The following is a 25,736-nucleotide window of genomic DNA, read 5'->3' on the forward strand; positions in this document are numbered from 1 at the left end:
ATAGATAACGCGTAATGGATAATTTACAGAACAGTCATAGGCTATAAATAAGTAACAATAAGTAATAATAAAGTAACAAGTGGACCTCAAATTAATTAGGTACATGTTACATAAGAAAATATCAACTTGATATAACCAAGCTTGATATTAAGGTTATATAACTAGGGATGCAGCATTCACTTGGCCAAAACCGGAAAACAAAAAAAAAAACAAACAAAAAAAACAAACAGTAATCACACTCCTATCATGCCCAGGCATACCCGGCTTCCAGTATGTACTGGCTGACATAGCATGATAGGAGTGTGATTTCTGTTAGAAGTTTTATATGTATTAATATTGTTATTGAGTTTGAATTTTTCTGTCCAATTTTGGTGTGTTACTTTTAATAAAAGCGCGGTTAACACACAAAAATTGGACAAAAAAAAACAAACAATTTTATATATATATAATATAATACATATATAAAATTGATTTTTTTTTTGGCATTTTGCCGATAATATCCTTTTCGGCCACCGATATATCGGTGCACCCCTAGATATAACCAATTATTAATGGTGAATATTCAGATTAAGTGTTAAGGAATAAGACAACTGTAGTACCGGTATGTTTTCTGCTCCAGTCAGTGTTGACATCAGAACCCTTTTCAGCTGCTGTATGGGGTCTCTCTTGACTTCAGTCTCTCTCAGACTGTCAACAAAATCTAATCGTTCTTCCTGAACACTTTCCACGAGGGCAGTACAGCAGGGTTCATTCAAGGCGCCTTCAAACTTTTTCATGTACTTAAACAGGGTTCTAGAAGATAAGGAAGGCTATGATTAATACAGTAAAAGTAGTGCTTTGATGATATTGTTGTATCAGCAGGACAGTATTACTCGTACAATAAAAGTCAGGTTTTGACTGGAGATTGTGGCTGTGCTGGACCTGAACTTGAAGTTGCAGCCCTGCTGCAGCAGCAGATCTCCTCCTTTGTAGTTACACCTGTTGCCACCGACTGACAGCTTGGTACACATGGCACGCAGGGTTCCCCGAGTCCAACGGAGGGGAGTATATAGCACGCAGAGATGTGTTCAGGCAAATATATCTTCTGCATGGCATTAAGCTGGGGTGTGTTGAATGCCATTTGAGGGTATTCTGCTGAAGCACCCCATGCATTTGCAAAGCAGACACCATGAAAACTTGAAGCAGCTACTGTAAAGTCCATATGTTGGCTGGAGTGTACTTTTAAAGGGTTTCAAAAATGCAATCACGGCTTATTTCAGATTTAAAAATCATTTCTGAAAACAATGTCCTCTTCTAACTCCATAATTTCTCAATAAAAAGAACTAATCAACAGCAGTATTTGTTTTTCAGTTTCTCCCCATATGTGGCACAGACCAGCAAAACACATCCTGACTGAGCCATCTGGGCAGTGAAAACCACTGGAAAACATTGACTTTCTATACTGTGCCCTACCTGTGAGTCTTTTCCACAGATTGCTTCACAGACCAAAAACTGGCATCATTCCACCGGGATATTTTCACAAAGTCCTAAAATTGAAATTACAGGTACATAGGGTAGCAAAAGGGTTAACATACTTATTAAAGTCTCACAATTATTATTATTATTATTATTAGAAAGGTGGCACAATTACCAATGTATACCATAGTTTCATAAAGAGCTGAATAAGCCAGATACATCTGTGAAAAAGTTTTTGACCCCTTTCAGATTCTGTGATTTGTTGTGCATTTTTGCATTGATTTTGGTCAGACTGTTATGTAGTTGTAATAAGGAGTCTAGGAAAACCACACCAAAATTTGATGCTTGTTTTAAATAGACGTGGTAAGTGAGGTAAAAAAAAGTCAAAAAAAGGATCCCAAAAGTCACAAAGGACCAAATAATATACATGAACCTGGCTGCTACTCTCACCTTGGCTCAGAAAGCATTGCCTTTTAATAAATTCATGACTGCTCATGGATACTTCTCAAAGTTCTGGATCAATTTTTTACAGATGAGTAAACAGTTTGGGGATGATAGGCCTCGGTATAGCTGCAGAAAATCAATTACTGCATTACTCATTAAGAACCTCATATTACCATTTAACCTAATGTGTGAAGTGGTACTGTTTGGCGATAATTCACAATTTGTACTGTGGGATTCTAAAGAGGAATGTCCAGCTGAAAAGCAACTGCAGCAAGACAATGATCCTGATAACACAACCAAGTTATTGTTGCATACATTTCTTAAATAAATGACATATTAAAGTTATGTATTATTCATTCAAACGGGTTTTGTGTTAAGATCCAATAACCTTGAGTTACAAAAAAAGGCACAACTGCAGAAAATTCAGAAAAGGGGACAAAAAAGTGTGTGACCACCTGGCTTCTGAATTCCTCACTTGTCAACCCAGATGTACAAATACCTTGAGTTCTTTTTCCAAGGGGTTGCGTAATTCTGTGATTTTTGTTTGGACGGATGCTAAAAACTGCTTGTAATAATTATACAGATTCCAAAGCACGCTGCATAGGGAGTCTGCAACACAATAGCACAGGAGAAAATAATGTTAAAAAATACTTTACGGCTCCCAAAGCATAATCTCACAACACCAACACATCTTCTCCTAACCCTCACCTTTCCCTGCTGCTTGTGGCGCCAGCAGAACGTGGCAGTGGAAAACTAGTAGCACTTGGAGTCGTATGCTGAATTCCCCCAAAGTGGATCCCTCTACAAATTCTTGCAGGGTCTTCGTTAGTGACTGTAATGCTTCATTATTCTCTATATTTGAAAGGATGAAGAACAAAACATGGATTGTCAATCACAGAAGAATTGGAAATATCCCAATTCCTCCTGTTTAAAAACACACGGGATGTTACCTTCCTCTTCTTCTTGCAAGTATTTTTCAACCAGCTGGTAAACCGAGAACCAATGCTTTGTGGATCTCTGCGCATGTCTGCACATGGCATTGTCAAGGCTCAAAGACCAACAACTATAAATACATAATTTAAAAAAAAAATCATAAATACAAAATATAGTTTTGTATTTTGAAACAAAAAACTTGTATTATCACCATCAGCATTCTTACTTTAGTTCAAGCTTACGCCACTGGATGATCAGCTGGGTGACTTCATCAAGGTGTTTCCGCAAAGACATTGAGCGGCTGGTGTTCTCTTCCCAGTCCTTAGAAAACCAAACACTTCTTAATACAACAAAGTATAGTTATCTTTCATGCTACAACTGCAAAATTCACTATGTTCACAGAAGACATGTTTTAAGCAGACTTACCTAGTGAATACGTACTACAAGGCACAACATATATGTGATTTAATTGCACAAAAAGAACTGTATCACACTGTCTTACGGAAATGTAAGCTCATTGTACCACACCATCATAGCTACTGTTTGGAATATTTACCTGCGACTTTGCCAGCAGAATCTCTAATCCATTTAGAAATTTGGCCAAAGGACTGGACAATGGGAACTTTAAGATTCGGTCTATAACAACAACAATCTGAAAATAAAAGGCATGACAGTTTTGGAGACTTGGACTCATGGAACCCAACAGAGAAAATGTGCATTAGCTTCCAAAGACACGTTAAGAGGATAAACTAAGCAACATAAAGAAAAGTATTTGTAAAAACCATTCATATTAAATACACAGTGAAGAATAAGGCCCACTTTGGACATGGAATGACATTTAATATTATGCTAGCCAAGGCACTGGTAAATATTAGAAATTGTATTTGGATAAAAAGGTAGAATTTATATGTTCAACAACCCCAAAACAAATCCAGCAATGGTCAAGAACTTGTACACAAAACAACTTTATATTGCCTTATATTACTTTTTTTTCTAGTGCAAGGCATTATATAAGTAACCTGGATTTGAAACCTAATTTGTGTCAAACAGAAATGAAATGTGTTGCTTCCTATATCCTTTTACTAGTTTCTATATATTTTTAGTGATATTTCAAGCTTAGGATGTGTTTCCTTCCATTAATGGGCCCTTGGGTGTATAATGCATGAACTGGGGCCAAGTGATCTTGAGAACATTTCAGAGATTCACAGCAGAGTCACGCGATCCTGCTAAAACATACATCAATGAAGCACATTTACTATTACAATAATGAAGGAACCCCGAAGTGTCTTTTTGCCTTGATGGTTCATTGTGAAAACATGCAATGTAAGGATTACTTGAAGAAACTTAAGTATGGTGGTAATTCTTGCTAGCCATTTCTCACCTGCACCAAACCAGGGTGCTCTGGCCACTCTTCTAACAACCTGTTGACTTGTTTGACAAAACTCTGCAGTATGCCTTGACACTGTTGAACTTGTGGGATATTGGGGTGTTGGTAAAAATCATAAGGATTTTCATGCCGCAGGATAAGATTTGAAGACATTTTCCCTGAGACAGTATTTTGCAGTATTGTGCTGGCAAGCAGCTGCCCGCCGAGAAGATGGTCATTCAGCTCAGCTCCTAGAAAGGGCACACATGCAAAACATAACAAATCAAAAACCAGCAGAGAACACTTTACAACTCATCATCTGTATCAGTAAAGAGAACATTTATTTCCAGGAGCTACAAATAATTTCAGGAGGCCATGCATGGGGTTCTCAAATAGTCAGTGTGACAGAACCTTCCATCACCGGGGCCACTGGAGAGGCCTGACTGCCAGCCTCCTCCCTATATGACTTTGTAAAGACTTCTGTGTCTACCCCTATTGACTATGGGCCCTGACTTTGTAAAGACTTCTGTGTCTACCCCCAGAAGTATATCATCTCATGATTTACTTAGGGGATTATCTCCAGCAGACAGCCAGGATCTGCAACCAGGGTGTGACCACCCCTTCCCCCCAGTTCCACCATTACAGACATTTACCCCGGCCAAACCTTGGAACTGATTTGGGCCAGTAATAGATAGTGGAGGTTGGGACCTTATTGTATTGTTAATCCCTTTAATGCCCCTGTTGTGTCTGGGAGGCAGATTAAGGGGGTGGTTTGTATCCGATATCTTGTTTTATGTTAATGTGTGTTTTGCTGGCTACATCCAGCCCTGTGTGTGATAAATAAATCAGTCTTCATTTTGGTTATACCCTACACCGAGTCCCAGGCTAAAGGGAACACAAGTCAGCGGAGGTAGTCGGTCAGACTATCCAGCTCTGTGACAGTCAGAAAAGATTAAGCACAAAGACAAAAAAACATACCCATTATAGGATAAAGGTGCTCTATCAGGACCGAGCTGGTCTGGTAGCAGGACAGAAAAGCACTGAGGTAATGTTTGGCTTGGTGTGGTGGCGTGTGCTGATGATACCAGCGAGATCTGGCAGTGCTTAGGCAAAGCTGCTGGTGTATAAACATTACTGTTTGCATTGAACTCTGTGACACCAGAGTTGTATGTGCTGCCTCCTGCTCTTCATGGTCTTCAGTTTCCATTTTCCCTTCCAGACTTGGCTGAGCTGTAATATCTGCAAAGTCCTGTGGGGGGTATTAAAAATCAAGATTTAAATATGTGACAATCCTGGCTTTCCAGGGACTTTGAGGAACGAGAATTTAATAGACATCAATTTATAACAGAGACATTTGAAGGACAACCATGAACCAGACAGAAAATTCTACTGAACAGCATACATCCCACCATTCATTCCTGTTTAACAATTTATTTTTCTGATTAGATAAAAGCTTTTTCATACCTGTTCATAGAGAGGAAACCTCTGTCTGAATTCGTTTTCCTCCTCTTCCTCTTCTGTGAAACCTGTACCATGGGACTTACTCCTGTATTTATACAAGCTGCTCTCCTGCTGCTCCCGTTCATGTGAATATCGTTCCTGTTCATCCCATTCATTGACTATGGCCTAGTGCGATATAACGACAAGAAGAACTACCATCAATAGCTGGAGTAGAATATCACAGGAAACTATCATTAATGTCTTTTGTAGATGTTATAAAAGCCATTTCAAGGTTGTCGCAACTGAAATACATAATCAAAATGAAACAGAATCTTACCTGGCATACGTGCCTGAAAAGATTTAAAGACTCTGAATCCATTTCTCCTTTGGAAAGGACATGGGAATGGAGGTAAAGCAAGCTATTTACCAACAACTGCTCTTTGGTGAGGCACGTGCTTAAATCCCTCCCTAAATTTTTGTCCTTGGAGTATTTTTGTGACAGCTTCTTAAGACCTTTCAGTATGTCCAGAGAGCCCACGGAGCATAAAGTGTCCGCATACGAGAAGTATGTCGGGAAAGACTCTGAGGTAGATGGAAAGGCTACAAGGGCCGTGACTAGGCCAGTGATTTTCGTTGGGGAGAGGAGAGCACTATTCATGGTGGTGTATAGTTCAGAGGCGATCAGCCTCATGCCATGTTGCATTTGCAAAATTGCTGCATGCAGAGGAGTAACCACATCAGGATACAGCAAGTATTCTTCTGAAAGTCGTTTCCTGAACTGGTGATGGGATTGCTGCCACGACACCTCCTCAGACAATAGATTCTGGAGACTTGGTCGTGATTTGGTACCCTTCCCGCTTATGGCCTTTAGAAGTCGGGTAGCAAAGTCCTGGACAGAAGAGGTCTTAGCAATGGTTGTGAGGTAGTGATGTACATCCTGATATAAGAGGTCATATGTAGGACTCTTGGGGCGGTAGGCCTGCTTTTTGGATAAATCAAGAATCTGTTTTTTCATTTCTTGTATTTTTTGCAGTAAAGTCCTATTAACAACAAAGAATTGCAAAGCATGTTATTTGTCAGTAGTGTATTTTTGTAAGCAACTTCCTCAACAATAAAAGGCATTAAAACACAACAGAACATCCAGGGAAAAGAAAAAATGTCAGTGCGCTAAGCTAGTCACAGGCTCAAATAATACAAATGTGTAATACGAGGCCTACCAAACAGGTGTAAGCATGCTGCAAGAAACAGTGTATTGGCTGTACAATGTATACAAGAAACAAAAACTGTCTGCGCTTCTTACCCTAATAAAGTTGGCAACAAATATATAAACATAATATAAATGAGAGGTTTTGGTTATATGAATTGGCCAAAGCATAATTAAGCTCACCCGCCACGTCAAGGCACACTCTCAATAGGGTGAGAACCTACTCTCACCTCCTACATAGTGGGCACACAAAGCAGTTTATACTGGTAGCAGTATGTTATTAGGGTTAAGGAATTTAAAGAAAAATTCCCCCATACATATGTTCTTTAATGTAACAGTCTTATGTTCCTGACGCTACTATTGACATGAGATGGACATTGCTTGTACCTGATCCGTGGGTGGACATGCTGTTTCAGAGACTGATCATCAAGCTCCTTTCCAGTAAGCAGACTACACAGCTGATTACGCACCTTCCACTCACTCTCAAGCTGATGTAACTGATAAAAGATAAAGCCACAAAAAAGTCAAATACCTTGTACTAAATCATAACACAAACATGGACCACAAGTGGACCAGCTCTGCAAAGGGCTTAAGAAATTAACTTCAATTCAACTTAAGAAAACCTGTGAGTTAGAAAGAAAAAAAACCAAATACAAAATCAGTCATTAATCCACATTTACCTCTTCTTCCGCATACTTCAGTTTGTATTCTCTCTTTGCGGCAGGATCAAAAAGAGTCTGAGGCAGCCAAAGGTGGATCTGTAGTAAGCCCAAGTTAACCCACAGAGATCCTCTTTGGGCAGCTTCTGAGGCTAGCGCTGTGCCTTCCGTCTCAGCGTAAAACTGCTGCAGGCAGGTCGACCAGAGCTTCAGAACATTTTCAGGCAGTTTTCCCTGATTGCTCCAGTCTCCAAGAATGTCCTGAATGTAGTGATAGGCAGACAGGTCTTTGGTAGGAAGATGATCACAGTATTGCAAGAACTCCTCCTGGATGTTTTGGGGTACTATGTCTTTCAGTGCAACAAAATGATGGTATAAAATAAGGCCTTGCAGTCGTGAATCTGTGGTCCTGTGAATTATATAAAAATGCTATGAGTGAGTGAGTTAAAAAAATAGGAAGCTTATAGTAAGATAATTCAGTTAGGGAAAAATAAGGTACTACAAGTATCTACAAACCGCTCTTTTATTAGTGGAATCAAAATTGTTCCTTTCACATTGGAAAAACTCCTGGGGTGAAGATGAAAGCTCTTGGTAAAGCAAAAGTTAACAAATATTGTGTACGTTACCCAAAGTTAGCCATCGATGACACTGTCATGTTGCACCAAAGTACTGCGCTGATGTCTTGCAACTGATGCATTCTTTCATCCCACTCGCCCAGAGACACATGAGAAGATAAGAGGACTGGAAGGCCATTCACGTTCCATGGGATTGCTTTGCTGCTGCTCGTCAGAACTTCACAGAAGCATTTTGAGAACACAGCTGTGCTTAAAATACCAGGACCCTAATCCAAAATAGAACCAATATTTTTTTTTATGAGCACTGCAAAATTCCAATATTTGTAATTATTCAACTATAAATACATCCTAAAAGACAGGATTGTTAGGTTTCTAAATCATGTATATATACAGACCAATACTTTGAACTAGTAATTCAGTAAATACTCCTGTTTAATCATCTTGCGCCTATAAACATTACTTCAATGCATGTGTGCATGACATGTTCTACAAACCTTCACAGAAGGATCCATGAGCGTCTGGGGAAGCTGAACTTCTTCTGAGCCAGGTTTCCAGGATGACCAATAATCTGGATCAGTGGTTACAGTACTACTCCAGAACGATGAAAAAGTACTGCACAGAAGCTCAGACCACAACAATGTAACATCTCCAGAAGTCACCTACAACACACACACACACACCATAAATAACAATAATAAATGAAACTAAAAAACTAAAATCATTTCCATTGAAAACCAAGTTAAGAAATCCTAACAAAATGCATACATTCTGCAACCACAGAGGTAATTAGCTGCATAGACCTAGACTTATTACTGCGGACACGTATATCCTGGTCAATTTTAATATAATTTCACAGACCGCCAGAAATAATAGAGATAACAAACAGTGATATTTTGGGACAAGTAATAAAATGAAAAAGAAAATCAATGAAAAGAAATCAAACATGAGGTTTACGTTTTAAAATGTTACAATTATGTATTACCATTACCTCAGGCTGCTGTTTAAGGTACCAAAAGGGTCGAAGTTTTTGTGGTGAAGTTGGAGTTTGTTTCAAAGAAAATGTTAAAAGCTGAGCCAGATCAGACTTTATGTTCTTGCTGTGGACGTAGAGAAAAAAGGTGTTTTAATGGATTACATAACAGCTGCAGCACATGCCTTCATTATTTGGAGCTTACTTTTCTAGGGTGCTAATAAGGCCCCAATCTTTGAGACGCTCAAAGAAAAGTAATTAAAATTAAAAAAGCACAGAAAAGCTTTTTTTTTCCACCTTACTACAGTTTATTGAGACCTGGATCTGGTGGACATGGAACACCAAGATATTTTCCTTTATTTTTTTCTATATAAAAAAAACAGTGTGCTTTCATTGTTATTACCTAATGTAGTATGAGTGGGAAAGAAGGTCTGTAACCACTTTATACTGACAAAGCAGCATCAGATACTCCATGCCAGGCCACATCTGCATTTTGCTAGAAAGCTGTTTTAATTCTTCAGGCTCCACTTGTGCTCCACAAGATTCTTCAATTTTTCTCTCATTTTGGGAACAGAGTATAACTCCGAATTTCTCCAGACTGGCAGTTTGAGATTCCACACACAGGCTGAGTTCATCTGAAATAGTAATATTTCACAAACACATATTCCCAAACAAAAATATATAATCAGGATTTTAGTAAATTTAGTCTAGGTCAAAAAGTCTGGAGCCACATGGATAATGATGGATTCCAATGCTTTTTACTGAAGGACATGAGAAGCTTCCAAAAATATAGTTTGGCAATAATGATGACACGGGTGGGGTTGCAAGGTGCAAAACAAGAGGGTTAGAGGTGAAGAAGTAATTGAGGAAGTTTTGCTTCACCGATAAGGTAATGGATAAAATGGATCAAACTTGCAGCAAAAGGGACACTACTCTATGCTAATCCTATAAGCCCAGGGGTCAAACAAGGTTCAAGGTCTTTACAAAAGAAAAGCACAAGGGAGAATATTACATCACACAAAACAGAAGAACATTTACCGGTACTGAAATCTTCCTGTTGATTGGCTTGTAGAATAGTTCCCAACCCTTCCAGAATGTTAGCTTTCACATCCCAACCCAAGCAAGCAGCCTTCAATCTACAGATATCCTGTTGCCACTTGTTCTCCTCTTTAATGGGTCTTAAATCTAGAATGTCCAGCGACACACAGAGTGCTTTCAGTTTCTCCAAGCAACGCACGACCAAGTTGTTCTGCAAACAGGAAAAATGGCTAATTATCTGTAACAACGAGGTATTTAAATTTAGACAGCAATACTTGGCATTGAGTAAAATGATTGGGAATAACATAAAATCACAGTAATGGCCACTTATCTCATGTCGACAAGTGTTGACTATACTATAAATTGTTGGAAGACTTGCACACCGCGAAGCAAACATAAATGGGTTACAGGAGCCACTTTGAGCAATAACTAGCAGGGTTCCGAAATTTTCTATGATATGCCACAAGATCAGCGGCTGGTCATGTAAGAAATTATTGCAAGAATAGTTGCGTAATAATTAAACTGCACAATTAAATGCTTTTTTCCCCTCAAATGTTTCAGCCCTGATCAAGGTCAAGTTGTATTACACAAATGTGTAACCATCAATATTAAAATCATTTGCATTTTTTAAACAAATAAATCACCTTGAAAGGCAAGGGTCTTCCCAATACTTTCTGCAGCAACTTGATACTGGCTGGTGTTCCCGAAGAGGGCAACAGACAATCTTGTATATGCATGGAGACAGAATGGACCTCCTGTGACAGCCTACAGCAGATAAAAATTGGTATTTTAATTACAGATCACTTCATATATCCATCACGTCTTACTAGTGCAAATAAACAGGGGTATCCCTTTCTCTTTATTGTTATTCTGTTTTTGCTATATACAATGTGTTTTGTGATGAATTGGAATGTGATGTATAGCAGTATGAGTCTAGACTTTCAATCAAGATTTGTTCCACAGGAGTTCCTGCTGCTTCCCACAAGTTGTGCAATTTACAGAAAAGAACAAAGATTTTCAACAGTAAATGTGTCAGGTAGAGGAAGTTTACCAACAATTACTATATACATCCCTAGGTGACTGACCTCTGAGGGGCCTGCCCTTCACAGAACCGTGTTATGTGGTTCACCATGTGCTTCACTAGCCAATGCCAATGAAGAGATAAAAGGGCCAGACCGGTAGAGTCCAAGGTCACATTTTCCGACACGGCCCTAAAGCGATCACGCCACTGAAGACAAGACAGAATCTAAAAAATAAATAAATAGACATGAACAAACTTTGTTGCTATGCAATGTAAAAATCACAGGTAAAGTTTCCCCGCATATATACTGCAGCAAACGGTGCTAACATTGCCATTTGAAGGTTCCTAATTAATCTTTGGGGGCGGGTTTAAAACACCAAAAAGAGTTAACCAAACACTTGGCAGCAAAAGAAAAGCCAAATTGGGCTTGAGTAATGACTAGATAACGGTGAGATTTCTTTGGCGATGTACCTATGCATTATTCTAGACCAGCTTTGCTTTTCTGGAAGAGAAACTCCCCTGAAATGGCAGTTCATGAAGTACAAGTTAAGTGATCGAGATTAAATCTTTGTGGATAAACACCAAGCAAAAACACCACCAAGAATGAGCACACCAGGTCTCACCTTATCTGCTGTCTCATTGGTCATGGTTGAATGACTGGTTTCAAGACACTCATACACCATCAAATCACACAGGTCAAAGAAAGCAGCAAGGTGTGCCACCACAGGGTGAGGAAGATCATGATGGACACCTGGATCTAATCGGGAGCAACAATACAAACAGAAACAAAAATCAATGGATAGCACTTCTTCACACTACAGTAGCAAAGTTTTCGTAAGCTAAATGGGATGTTTTTCATCTTAGAACAGATTGTAAAATCTAAGTAAAGAGTTAATAAAAGCCATTTATGTAACATCATGCTCATTGTTCTTGCTCAGCTCACCTTTGTGAAAGTCAACAGCAATTTTCAAGGCACTCGTCTGTTTTAACTTTTGTGCTTCGTTTGTTTCTAAGTAAGAACTTCTTTTCCTATTCATTAGTAGGATAGCCCTGCGTATGAAATTTTAAACACGCATATTGAACTCTTCAAACCAAAAAAAAATCGTAACAAAACATGCTTGTGAATACAGTTTGCAGAATATAAAATAATGCCTGTTTAAAACTAATGTGAACAAAAGAGTAATTGGGGATCTTATATGTCCTAACAAAAAGCCATACTCATCATGAGTATGTACAACAACACTGCCACCCCCATGATACCCCTGGGAAGAAGCCTTCATTTCCATAGGCAGCCAATCAATACAAGTTACAGTACAAGGCTAATAAAGAACTATACAAAAAAAAAAAAAAAAACTGGTGAGCTAAACACTTATGAATTATGTAGGGCTTAAAATCTATAGCATTTTCATACAACACGGGTTTACAAAAACAAAGTAAAGCAAATATATTAGCGATAATGCTCAATGAAAAGTTTAATAAGACATAATGAAATACTAATGGCATAAAAACCCAACAAGATTACTGTTTGAATTAATCAAGGAACACACAAAACAGATGGCAATCCGAAGCTCCTGTATTTAAACATCGTTTGTTCCTTGTAACTTTAGTATTACCTTGCAGTAACTGGTATTTTAATGGAAAAAGAGATATAGGCACAAGAGACAGTAAATCAACAATTACCTGTTGGCAACACTGTCCAATAGGAGTAGCAGCTGCTCATAGTCCACACCTTTGTCAAAGTTTAGAGAATGCTTAAGCATGTCCAAATACTGCATATTCCAGCGTGGGTCTAGTGGAACACAATAATCATCTGGAAATCACAGAACAAGTGTGTTAACGAGATAAACACATCTCTCTATTTGCTAGTAAAAAAGGAAAGAAAAATAAGAAAATACTATAGAAAATAAATACTAGCTATAGGGTACATAAACTTACATGGAAAGGTAGCGTGCAGTAGTTTGACCAGACTGCTGATTTCACCAGGAACGGATCCAGAGTACAGCCAACCCAAAGCATGAGCACCTGCATCTATTTCCATACGCAACTTATCTATGGATCAAAAACATGGATGTTATATTATCATTAAAGGTTATAAAAACATAAACAAGTCCTAAAACAAGAAATCAAGCGATAAGAATTAACAAAGCTCATGCTTGAAAAAAAGGCCTGAAGACACCCTACCCCCTTTAATGCAACACTGTCTGAACATAGTATGATTATTCTCATGGACTTTTCTCGTGGTTTTGCTCCATAGTGTATAAAGCAAACGAGAGACTGCAATGTTTAAATGAAATGAAAATATCAGTTTAACCAGGTTACGGCTGTGAGTTAAACTGATATTTTTATATCCTTAAAACGTGGACACGAAGCACCCATGATTTAAATGGGATGTTTTATTAGCTATACTCAATGAACCTGTTAAATGAAAAACATAAAACATAAGAGTATGCAGACCTAGTGCTGGGGACACTTTCTTTGCCAGGTGAGAAAGCCACCTCATTCTGAGCATCCAATCGGAGGATGTTGCCTTTTCAACGACCAGTTGGACAGAATATGAAATCACCGCTAGGTCATCCATCCAATCTGAATCCAACTCAACAGAGCTGAACTGTAGATTGTCTGATGAAGAGCTTTGGCTAGTCTGTTGGAGATCTTTTAGAGTAAGGGGTTGAAGTCTGCAAAGAAAAAAAAAAAAGAAAAAGTTGTTAAAATAAAATAGAACTATTAAAAAGACCAGTTATGACTATACAGTGCAAATGCTATTTGAAATAGTCACTTAAGGTTAAGAGACAGCATTTCACTTAAACATTGGGCTAGCAAATGCGTAAATGAAAGTTGAGACCTTTTTTTTGTTTGCCAAGCATTAACAATACCTGCTGTTTCGAAGACTATTTCTGTTGAGAACATAAAGAAGGATTTGACCATCTCTGAGAACAGTAGCCATTAGGGAGTCCTCCGCAGAAACGAGCACAGAAGGCACGGAGTTCGGCCAAAGCCCCAAAGATAATAAGGTTTCCCCATGCTGATTTGCCAAAGCAGAAATCTTGTTTTGGACAATCTCTTGGATTTGCTTAAACACAAGATAAAAGGGAAAATGTATTACATAATAAGCACTTTGAAGCCCAAAATATTTTACCATGCTAGTAATTGTACAGAACTCACAAGTATTAAACAAATAGAACACAGTACGCATGTATTGTTTTTATATGAGCCAGATCTCTCTTAAAGAGTTTAAAAAAAACTACAACTCTATATTTATAAGAGCGTAAAAGATGGCTAGAATGCCCCTTCAACTTATTTGTATTTGAATGCATTTCTTTACCATGGGAGGGTTTTGGCCCTGGACCCACAAAAGACACACACACAATAATTCATCACTCTTACAATCCTAACATTTTTTCTTTTTTTCCCCCCGAGTTTTAATCAAGTCTCATATCTGAAATCTCATGATTTCTACAACAAAATATAAAGTAATTTTCTATACCGAAGGAATAATTAGAGCAGCTTACGATTTCCATTTGTCCATTATGAGGGTTGGTTTGAGAACTTACCTTTTGAGTGGCCGGGGTGTGCTGAGCATTCATGAAAACCTCAGTGCAGACTCTGTGAAAGGCCTTCTGAAGACCAATACCTCGCTGAAGTTGCTGGGATATCAGTGCGGCAGCATGTAGAAGATAAGACTGGGAGCCGCACGGGGAACCTGCAAAACAGGAGCTTATGGGTTAGAATTTACTTCAGCACAGGAAAACTTAGTGATATGTGAGGTAATTAACTAGGGGCTTACTTAAGTTAATGAAGTTAATTTTGTTTTTCTTACCGATCACCGTTTCTTTGATCTCAGAGTGTACTGCTATCAATGCATCACACATTTTATCACTAACTAGGCCAAGACCATGCAGTAGCTTCTTCACATCAAAAGAGTCCATCATAACCCCGTCACTTTCTTCAGAGATGTACAGCTCGATGCCACGATTTCTCATAGCTCTGGATATCTCCCCATGTGATGGATCCATTGAAAGAAAAAGCCTGTGGTTTATTAAGTGGAAAAATACATTTTTTATTTTTATGAGAGGACACAGTGTTCATTAAATAGTTTCATAACACATGGCACTCAAACCCGTTACAGCGTTTTCCCAATGCTGAGTATTTTCGTTCTTTCCAGGATTCTGATAATTAGGAAGTGTAGTAAAACGAAGCATAGTTACCCCCTGAAGGCCAAGAATATAGCATTTCTAAAAAAACAAAACGCTGAAGGCACTCACCTGAAATTTGGATGAGGTTTTATAGTTGGGGTTGATCCATCAATGACTCCTCGTTCACTCATAGTTAGAACACCTCCAGGTTCCAGCAAAGCATTCAAACGATCCAGCACAGATGGACTGTTGTAAAAAAGTGAAAAGTATGTCATAACTTTAAGAAATAACACTCATGGTTCCCAATTTAGAACACTTGCAAAATTGCAAACTTCACATGTGTATTATACACTGATCAGCCATAAAGGTATGAGCACCTGCCGAATATTGTGTAGGCCCCCTTTTGCTGCCAAAACAGCCCTGACCTGTCGAGGCATGGACTCCACTAGATCTCTGTAGGTGTGTTGTGGTGTCTGGCACAAAAACGTTAGCAGCAGACCCTTAAAGTCTTGTAAGTTTTGAGGTGGGGTCTCCATGGATGCATCCTGGTGCCATGTGTTCTCCAGGTAAGCGAAGCACACACACACGGCCTTCCACATGATGTAAAAGAAAACATGATTCGTCAGACCAGGTCACCTTCTTCCACTGCTCAGTGGTTGAGTTATGCTCAGGTGCCCATTGTAGTTACTTTCGCCAGTGATCAGGGGTCAGCACGAGCACCTGACTGGTCTGCGGCTGCAGGATGCACTGTGTGTTCTGACACCGTTCTTTCAGAATGAGCATTAACATTTTCAGTACTTTGAGCTACAGTAGCTTGTCTGTTTGATTTGACCACACAAGGCAGCCTTTGCCGCCCACATGCATCATTGAGCCTTGGCCTCCCATGACCCTGTTGTTGGTTCACTGCTTGACCTGCCTTGGAGCAATTCCGATAGGTACTGACCACTTCAGGCTGGGAACAAGCCCACAAGGAGTTACAGTCTTGGAGATGCACTGACCCAGTAGTCTAGCCATTACACTTTTGCTACTGTCAAAGTCGCTCTGATCCTTACTCTTGCCCAAATTTTCCCGCTTCTAGCACTTTTACTGCCAAGTATATTCCACCCACTCACAGGTGCCATAAGATTATCAGCGTCGTTCACGTCATCTGTCAGTGGTCATCATATTATGGCTGATTGGTGCATACTGCACTCAAGATTTCAAGTTCTGTATACCGCTCATAAATGGTATACACAATGCAATAAAGCTGAAACTGAGAAAGAGGTTCTATATTATAGAAAATAAAAATGTTGAAGAACAAAGTTTTGTACTAAATCATTTATACAAGATATGACTTTTCATACCTACAAAAGTTGACATTGTCCATCAGCAACCAGTCTCCTGACTCCAGGGCCTTTACCAACATGCCATCTACCCATTCAAACGTTCCACTGCTGTGACCTTCCACAGAATGCAACAGCTGCTCTTTGAAGCTATGGAAACTCTCCACAATACCTGCAAATTCTGAAAAAGAAATTGGCATATTATTATTTATTGTTTTATAATCGGACTCAGCACTGTTCAAAGGGTACATAAATATTTACCAATTTTAACTAAGCTGATTATGAACAAAACATGTTAACGTATACTAAAAATGTAAACAGAAAACTAAACATCATTAAAGACAATGTCAAATATTCATAGTGAGTTCTACTAATTTTGAAAGCCAAGAGTGAATATGAACAAACTTATGTAAACTTGGCAAATACCTAACAAAATCAAGGCAGCAAATTCTAAGAGTTTTCTTTTTCTCAGTTTTAACATACCTGATTTAGAAAAGATATTTAGCTTTGCATTTTGTCTCTGGATTAACAAGAGAACTGCTTCTAATTTGTTCAGCAGATCTGTAGTTATGCCCCGGCCTCCTTCTCCGACAAATTTGGGCTTGTGATTAAGATTCAGTAAACTCCACGAACGTAAAAGGGTCTCTGTTTCATCTGGAGATGCATCTGAAGACAAGAGGCTCCCTCTCACAACCTTAGTCACTACATCTCCAATATGCCCCAGAAGCTGTTGCCACGGCCTGTTGATGTCAGCCTGCCCAATTTATATTTGGTAAAAGAAACAAACATTAATCTAACCCTTGAAGAAGAAAACATTTTCAAAATGAAAAAGTTAGAGGATAAAAATAAACATTACCTGTTCAAAACCACCCAAGAGCTCTGTGGTGTCCATGGCACTGTTCATAGCCATGACTTTAAGCTTGTGTCCTGTCAAAAGAGCTAGGAGTTGGATAAGGCTGGTCTTTCCAGCAGCTGCAGGACCTACAAGAATAACCATCCAGCCCATCTGGACACATTTCATTACTGGTTCCAGTGACTGCAATGAACAATGAAGCAGAGACAAATGCCTGGCTGGGTTTGAATCAAAGTCTGTGTTTCGTGCAAGCATGGAATAGCCAACCTGTGTAGTGAAAACAACAGTATTGGTGTCAAACAGATTTTTACACAATACAAAATGTTATTCACTGTATGTCAAATGTATATGGACACTTGACAATCACACCTATATATGGGTTTGCTAGACATCACATTCAAAAACCATGGACATTAATATAGAGTTGGTCCCTCCCTTTGCGGCTATAATAGCCTCCACATTCTTCTGGAAAGGCGTCCCGTAAGACTTCAGAGTTTGTCTGTGAGAATTTGTGCCCATGTGGCCAAAAGAGCATTTATTGTCAGACACTGATATTGGATGAGATGTGTGATCGGCCATCAGGGATAGCAATGGGAGAGCCCAGAAGGACTCTCCTGTCCTTGAGTTTACTTCTGTTGAGTGTCAGCACTAAAAGGGAATGCCAGATCGCGTGACCGTGTACCCGTGCTTGCAGTGAGTGGCAATACACATGATCAAAGGACAGGAAATGTGTCGCGGCAGGGAGACATATGCATCGCTTTCGTCCTATAAAAAAGACTAAGTTGTTCTTGGCCACACTGCAACAGAACCACAACCCAAAGGATAACCACTCTAAACAAAGATTTCTTGCCTGCACACATTAAACATTTACCTGTACATTATGGGGTGTGATGTGTAACTGGCGTGTACCCGTGTAAGGGTTGCATTCCTGACCAAACACTTCCCTGAATACAGAAACAATCTGCAAAAAAATAAAAATAGGGAGACAAAATGTATGTTATCAATGGCATCATTCCTTGCATATACCAATAATGTTTTTACTCTATTAGAACCGATAGATCACTCATGTAAAAATTCCTATAATTTTAAAGTAAGGACAAATTACAGTTGTATATGTCATCTATGTGTACATTTTTGAAGCTCTTCAAATCAAGGCTATCTATATTTGAATGTGGTGTTATGTACCATGATAGCAAATAGCAGTATCTACTGATTATTAGGAGACACTGCTTTGAACAGAAAGGCAAATAAAGTTGCATTTTGATAACGTTCATTTAAACATGCCAATAGTTGTAAAAGTTAAACCTTTTACTGTATTTAAGGCTATGGTCTAATTAGGGCACCTTTTCTCTGTCTTCTCTGCTTCTCATTCGCCATCCATAGACAAGAAACATGTGCTGGGAAGGATCATAATTGTCAAGTGACTGATCTTCCAGCATCAGCTGACACCATCGAAAAAGATCACGCAGATTAAACTCCCACGGTCCTCCTTTGTGACCCCACTCCCGTTTCACCATTACTTCCTGGTCAATCTGAAGCAAGAATACAAACAAGATCATTGTGGCGTAAACGTAAAACTAAAATGGAAATACCCAAAATAGTTTTCTTAATAATAAAAATAAAAAAAAAAACCCACAAAAAAATGGTCCAGAGCTGCCAACATGATTTAGGTAACCTACGCTTTCTTATGGGGGTGCAGAGAGAGCATGACCCCATAGCACAGAAAAGTGTATGGTGCCGGACTCAAGATAGCAGTATATATGCAGCGGCATGGCAGGTCTCCACGAGGTGAGAGCAGTGTATGAGAGTGTATAATGTACTGTAGCGTCAGCGTGTACGGGTGTAGAATTTAAGCGTGTGTTACTGTAAGGTGATGGCGTTTGTGGGGGGGGGGAGACGTTAGTGTGCGTAAGGGTAACAATAATGGTTGAAAATACCAGCTTATGTCATGAAGGTTAACTGCGGTACTGTACAAAAGTGGTGCAGCACAGAAGAAAAGGTGTTTTATGTTGTGCTTAACTGCAGACCAGATGGTATTATATGATAAAACATTGCTGAATAAAAAAAAAAAAATTGGCTCCTAATTTTTTTTGGCTGGCTCCTAGAGCCAAACCACATTTGTCAACCCATGTTAATTTTGGTCATGAAGGACAAAATATGGTTGACGTAGACCTGACATTTATGCAGAATCTAATTTTCATCCTTTGTTTAAGTGTGTGTGGTACTGAAATAAAAACACAATACTAAAACATTTCTGAAAAACTATGTTATCCACCATACCTGGTTGTTGAAGGCAACCATTTTGGCAATAGTAGCCTTGCTTATAGCTGGAAACAAAGTATCCGCTATGAATTCCATATCAGAAGAGGAAAGCTGGTCAACAAAAACCTGGAACGGTAGGGTTTACAAAAACAGGTAATCAATATTTTCTATTTCAGAACACTACGACTTCCTAAAAGCACAATATCACATTTATATTAAATGAGCAAGATCCTTTCCACCAAAGTTAACAGAAACTAGCGTGATATTTCACTATGCTGGACATTTCAAAAGAAACCAAAATCACATGAAAAAGAAAAAGCGTTGTACCAACCTGTGTGAATCGGTTTAAGAAGGAACGAGGCAGCCCCTTTCTGCCACCTCCTTGGCGGAAGGGGTTTTGACATGCAAAGATCTTTGTCTGCTCATGATTCACCTGGAAGCTCATCCCAAGCTCTGGAACGTACACTTCTGCACGATGGTCAAAGCAGGCATTTAGCCCCTCTAACACAGACTGGGATGCAAGATTCAGCTAGTAGGGAAGAAATGGGAGCCTTCAGCACATTACTCATGCAAAGAGACTGACAACAATCTATAAGAGGGACTGCTTTCCAGTTAAGAATTAAAAATGTCTATTCATTGGAAGCTTCCCAAGGTTAGTAGACGAAGCAATCGAATCAAATGAATCTGTTTCAAGCCATAGAGAACACAATTACCTCTAATCTGTACTTGTTAGTCATTTCAGCTGATCATTGAAGAAAAGGGAACCTAGGATATTTACTTACTTCATCAAGTACTATCCAATGACCAGCTTTCAAAGCAGAAAGAAGAGGTCCATCACGCCATGCAAATTCACCTCCCTTTCCTCCTTCAACCGGCAAATCTGTGCCAAATAAATCTGTCACATCCTGCAATATTAAAGGCAGTGTGTGAACAATGCAACCATGGCTTACAAGAAGTTTTTAGTTTTAGGTACAATATGCATCCCCTTTAAGGACTTGTGAGAAAAGGGGTACATACCAGTATTTTACAGTAATAGATATCTAATATAATATACAATATTTCAAACAGTATTTCATAATAAGTTTTATAAATAGGTTTTTACCGTTTGCTCAGAAAGATTAATGCGAACAAGACTGTTCCCAGATGCTTTGGCCAATGCAGTGACAAGACTAGTTTTGCCAACACCTGGTGAGCCTTCCAACAGAATGGGTTTGTTGAGTTGCAAGGCTCGCAGCAATCTCTGTGCGTTCATGGAAGTAGTTTCTGCACCGAGTGCATAGTCAGCCATATCATTATCTTCAAAAATAGGACCTGGAAATGAAAAAAGTACAAAAAAAAAAAAAAAAAAAAAAAAAAAAAAAGATGAATACAGTCCTTTTTTTTTTTTATAGGACTACGATAAACCTATCATAATATAAAGTAACTATCTTTGAATATATCTCTGGCAAAGCAAAGTCAATGATAGATTAGGTAATAAAATAAATGAAATTAAGTAACAGATTAAGGAATGCACAGCTTGCCCCTATGAATAAACTTTAAGGGACACTCTAGCCATGAGTGAGTGAGAAATAAAAAAAAAAAAATAAAAAAAAAAAAAAACACCCCCACCGTGCATAATGACTTCATTGAGAGGCTTTCTTACAGGATGAAAAACGCATTTTAAAGATTTGGTGCATTTTTTGTTTTTTTAATATGCATTTTTGTTGATGGAGCTGTACGAGACACTGCAGTGCCCCTTTAAATGTTAAAAGGCAAATATACAGCCACATGAACGTATAACAAATGTTTGTGTCTGTCCTTAATCACATAGCCCTCAGTGTGATATAGCTCCAAACGCGTCTATTACCTCTTGTTACATAAAACGGATGGATCCCAAAAAAATTGTCCAGCCAGGATATGTCTCTCTCCTTGGTCTGGTCATACATTTTCAATTCAGACAGCACTTCTTCAGCAAGATGGACAATGCCCGACAGCTTCTCAGTGAGGAAACGCATACATTCTTGTCGGGCTAATTTAGTGGAGTCAGCATAGCAAAAGGTGGTTCCTGAGTAAACAACAAAGATTTTTTTAGTCAATACTACAATATAATAAGCAATAATAGATGATATCACGTATGACTGTGGCAAAATGATCGTTCTAATGGCTTCAACCATTGTTACAGTGTGTTGTATTAAGATGGCTGGTTTCAAATATTTAATATTTAGCTTTATTACTATTTCTTCAAACTGCAGTTACAATTCTTGCTCAAGATTCAGCAGTGGGTACTGCTAGCTCATTTACCACCCTACACTTATTTTTTTCCCATTTTTACCCTTTGTCTGCCATTTAGCAAGGGGAAAGTACATTTATTCTTAGACATAAGCTTTCTACAAGAGAAACAGCTATATTCTCACTACTACTACTATGTTACAGGGCACCATTATCAATGACACAATGAGGGAGAATACAATCAATTGTTAATACGTCAAATTAACATGAACATACACAACATATTGGCAGGAGAATACAGTACTGCTTGGGAAACTTTTCAGTCTATTAGTCTAGGCTTACCTGATCCCAAACCATCAATGTACACTAGACACGCAGCGTGAACAAAGGCTGTGATGGTATCAAGGTTTGTCACATTTTCTTCTAAGTCATCAGCTTTCACCGTGACATTCATAAAATTGACCCATGACAGGATATCTCGGATGCTCAGTATACAGCGACGTCCAAAGTCTTGGTTTGTCAACCACTCAATGAAGTCCATCATAAGTTCAGCTATATCAGCGCCTGAAAGAGGCATCACAGCTTTGCTTAAAATAGAGAATCTACAGCATAATAAAAATAGATTACACCTGCCCACCATTCTATTAAGCATTTACATACGGTTTATCCTTTTGTCTTATTGACAAAGCAGACAGTCGATGTGAAAACCAGTCTGCTACTGTTTGTAATAATGTATCCACTAATTTTGATACAATGGAGCTTCCTGAAACCCACCTCTTTCTAATTGGGCATAATATTAATACAAATCATTATCAAAACACAAATAATGACCATCAGACCATATTAAGTCCTACCATTACAATCAGATGGGCCAAAAGACATCTCGGGGTGCAAGTTGTGTTTGATGATTTCAACAAGATCTTGGCGGTCATTGCTCTGTGGACACCAGATCTCTGTGAATCTGTTACGCAATGCTGGAGAGAGCTGTGGGAGATTTTAAATAAATAAAATAGATCTAAAAATAGCAATAGTAAATGATGAAAATACAGGTCTAACATAGAAACCATAACCTTTTCAAAGATTTTAACAATCATTTTCTTTAAATTACAATTGAAGTTCATTTGGTGCAGGTGCTTTGCATTTACTATGTTTGTTAACTGCAAATTTGTGTGTGTTATAAAAGGTTTGCTTACGGGAAGGACCGCAAACCTTCCAAAGTAATTTGGAACATGAAGGTGTGAGGACTTCAATCACCTGAAAGTGTAGTTATTGTTCCTAATTTAGTATTTAGAAGACATAGTGTTTGATACCAATCTAGTCTGCCATTTCTCCCCCAGATGTAAAAACCCGAATCCTCAATAAGTACTTGGGTTTGTCTTAGATACACAATCTCTACCACCCTCTCAGTAGCTTAAAATGCCAACCACTGTAGCTTATACAACAAGATCAGAGCTGGTCCTGAGTTCTGTCCCTTCTGAAGACAAAACATTAGATCCTTTACTGCCACTGAAAGTCAAATATATCTTCTGCATACATATTATTTTACGTGGGGAAAAAACTCCATCTAACCCTGCAAATGTAGTCAGTCTCCAGTGCCAACATAAATAAAATCTGTCAGATCACAGAACATAATTACCTCTTTTTTCCCAAAGTCCCCACCAGGGTTCATGGTTGCCAAAATGCGAAACTTCTTGCCAGCTGTCAATATTTCAACCTCACTGTCGTCCTCATTGCTTCCTTTTTCAGCAAGGACTAAGGTTTTCTCCACTTCAAGAACACTGAAAACCGGAAATGCGTTAGTATGGTATTGGGCCTTATTGAATCTAAACTAAAATCCCATTCAACCATAAAATCTCCTGATGTCGTTTGAAAAAGGGGCAGCTCATAACGATAGACTGACAATAACTCGCAATATGACACAGATATAAATTGCCTTGCCTAACTATACCAACCACATACAAACTTTAAATGGAAGAAAATAAGAGGAGCAAACAAACATGGTTGTGATGAGATATTAAATCTGTACCTGTTAAGTCTTTCTAATACAGAATCATCTGCTAGAGAGATTTCATCCATGAGGAAGAAACCATCTTCTCTCATAGCTAATACCAAAGGGCCATCATGCCACTCAAACAGCTTGGAATTCTCTCCATCATCCTTTCAATGAGAAATGTAAAGCAATAATGTCACAATTTATTTAAATCCAGAGTTCATGTAAGAGAAGATTAGATTTCAGACTTACTTTCTTTTTAGACCTGTGTCTGATGGGACGCAACCCACCCAAGAAATCAGAAGTCTCCATGTGCTGGTGGCAGTTGACAGAAAAGAGTCTCTGGCTTGCCAAGGCTGCAAACATCTGGCAGATGGTGGTTTTGCCACATCTGCACCACACAAAATAAATTATTAACAAGGGTAATCAGAATATGCACAAAACTAACCATTTAAAACAGTTTTAGGCTTTTGGAATGCTAGTTTTATAAATATGCAATAAAAATGCACTTTGAAAGTTGTGATCACAGATATAAAATGACAGAAAAATAGCCATTATTTTACATATACACGTCAACCATTGTCAGTTAATTTAGAGAATGTCAAAAATTGTAGGAAATGTACAATATTAATAGCTTTCAATAGTGTAAAATGGAGATAGCTAATGGATAGTAATGAACATACCCTGTATCGCCAACCAGAAGAATTGGCTCACCAAACTCTAAGGCTCGTCCCACCAGAATGGCTAGTCTTCTCATCCCTTGGGTCCACACAACGTGAGAAAATGCGGCACCCATTAGAGTACTCTGAAAAGACATTGCGTCTGTACGGGAAAGAAATGGAGACACCAAGAAACGTTTCATGAATAGGTGCCTTAAAATATTTTATTTTAATCAGTAAAGTTAATTAAAAAAAATGACCAATGTCTTCAATAGGTCTAAGAGAGGAAACAATCTGGGACGTCTGTTCAAATATGAGGAATACTGACATGACCCAACAAATCTGCCTACCCTTTAAGAGTGCTTACAATTAAACGACAATCCTTGAAGAAATCAAAATCAGGAGTGGGCTGCTAGTGATCAGTTACCTGTAAACACCTATGTAAACATTTCAATTAACTTGTCTCCACTATGTAAGCGAGGACAGAAAGCAAAAGCTATCTCCGTGCTCACCCAGTTGTTTTTGGACACTTTCTTTGGAGAACACCCTCTGTGGATCCACATCCTTCTTGAAGCACTTCTTCAGGACTTTAAGGATCACATCTACCTCTTCTTGTTTTCTTACTCTGCCTGCCAGGAGCATGAAGCCTGGTAACAGAGAGGATGATCAAGCCATTAGATAGCACAAGAGTATGCATAAGAATGCAATTTGCATAATGTGAAAAAGCAAAAGGTAAACAAACCATCATTTGCTAAATGCTGAAGCCAATCGTAATCTTTCTCAGTTTGTTCTGATAACCTGTACCGCTCGGCCCACCTGAAGAGGTCACGCAAGGTTATAAAGCCATGCTTTCCTGCAAACACAGATGATCCTCGTCTATAAGACTGGAGAGAGAAAGAAAGAAAGAAAAAAGTTAAATCAGAAGCTCCAAATATATCTTTACAATGCAATATAAGCTGCAAAAGCAGCCTCAGTAGAGCTCAGCTTACTGGGAAACCATTGAGCCGTACAGTGCTCCCACACAAGCATATTTACCTGCAGTTCTAGCATAACAGCAACCAACTTGCTGCAGTACGATGGGGGAAGGCTGCATCTCTTGTGCAGGATAATTTCCAGCTCGGCACTTGGCAATTCATCATAATGCAGTTCAATAAACCGGTTCCGAAATGCCCTGGACAACACCTGTCGATAACAAAATGGGAAG

General features: G+C 38.7%; 1 protein-coding gene across 1 annotated transcript in view; it reads right to left on the reverse strand.

Moving 5' to 3' along the window:
- The window catches only part of MDN1 (midasin AAA ATPase 1), a 59,949-nt gene that overhangs the window by 19,699 nt on the left and 14,514 nt on the right, over positions 1-25,736 (reverse strand). The window contains exons 25-72 of the mRNA XM_053458546.1: positions 25,568-25,714; positions 25,275-25,416; positions 25,045-25,179; positions 24,557-24,695; positions 24,126-24,264; positions 23,910-24,040; positions 23,520-23,661; positions 22,738-22,867; positions 22,226-22,447; positions 21,522-21,719; positions 20,778-20,986; positions 20,458-20,580; positions 20,007-20,204; positions 19,694-19,801; positions 18,757-18,945; positions 18,285-18,374; positions 17,417-17,680; positions 17,044-17,314; positions 16,582-16,741; positions 15,368-15,484; positions 14,923-15,131; positions 14,657-14,805; positions 13,979-14,175; positions 13,560-13,780; positions 13,041-13,154; positions 12,786-12,915; positions 12,049-12,155; positions 11,729-11,862; positions 11,170-11,330; positions 10,729-10,849; positions 10,085-10,295; positions 9,450-9,681; positions 9,065-9,173; positions 8,571-8,735; positions 8,128-8,342; positions 7,523-7,910; positions 7,230-7,339; positions 5,976-6,678; positions 5,663-5,824; positions 5,177-5,447; positions 4,214-4,449; positions 3,389-3,484; positions 3,059-3,153; positions 2,850-2,962; positions 2,608-2,751; positions 2,399-2,508; positions 1,453-1,526; positions 600-792 (exon numbers count right to left, since the gene is read on the reverse strand). Coding sequence (XP_053314521.1) covers positions 600-792; positions 1,453-1,526; positions 2,399-2,508; positions 2,608-2,751; positions 2,850-2,962; positions 3,059-3,153; positions 3,389-3,484; positions 4,214-4,449; positions 5,177-5,447; positions 5,663-5,824; positions 5,976-6,678; positions 7,230-7,339; positions 7,523-7,910; positions 8,128-8,342; positions 8,571-8,735; positions 9,065-9,173; positions 9,450-9,681; positions 10,085-10,295; positions 10,729-10,849; positions 11,170-11,330; positions 11,729-11,862; positions 12,049-12,155; positions 12,786-12,915; positions 13,041-13,154; positions 13,560-13,780; positions 13,979-14,175; positions 14,657-14,805; positions 14,923-15,131; positions 15,368-15,484; positions 16,582-16,741; positions 17,044-17,314; positions 17,417-17,680; positions 18,285-18,374; positions 18,757-18,945; positions 19,694-19,801; positions 20,007-20,204; positions 20,458-20,580; positions 20,778-20,986; positions 21,522-21,719; positions 22,226-22,447; positions 22,738-22,867; positions 23,520-23,661; positions 23,910-24,040; positions 24,126-24,264; positions 24,557-24,695; positions 25,045-25,179; positions 25,275-25,416; positions 25,568-25,714 — 8,424 coding nt within the window. The remainder of the gene's footprint in view (positions 1-599; positions 793-1,452; positions 1,527-2,398; positions 2,509-2,607; positions 2,752-2,849; positions 2,963-3,058; positions 3,154-3,388; positions 3,485-4,213; positions 4,450-5,176; positions 5,448-5,662; positions 5,825-5,975; positions 6,679-7,229; positions 7,340-7,522; positions 7,911-8,127; positions 8,343-8,570; positions 8,736-9,064; positions 9,174-9,449; positions 9,682-10,084; positions 10,296-10,728; positions 10,850-11,169; positions 11,331-11,728; positions 11,863-12,048; positions 12,156-12,785; positions 12,916-13,040; positions 13,155-13,559; positions 13,781-13,978; positions 14,176-14,656; positions 14,806-14,922; positions 15,132-15,367; positions 15,485-16,581; positions 16,742-17,043; positions 17,315-17,416; positions 17,681-18,284; positions 18,375-18,756; positions 18,946-19,693; positions 19,802-20,006; positions 20,205-20,457; positions 20,581-20,777; positions 20,987-21,521; positions 21,720-22,225; positions 22,448-22,737; positions 22,868-23,519; positions 23,662-23,909; positions 24,041-24,125; positions 24,265-24,556; positions 24,696-25,044; positions 25,180-25,274; positions 25,417-25,567; positions 25,715-25,736) is intronic.

Source organism: Spea bombifrons, chromosome 3 (genome assembly GCF_027358695.1).
Source record: "Spea bombifrons isolate aSpeBom1 chromosome 3, aSpeBom1.2.pri, whole genome shotgun sequence".
Taxonomy (NCBI): Eukaryota; Metazoa; Chordata; class Amphibia; order Anura; family Pelobatidae; genus Spea; species Spea bombifrons.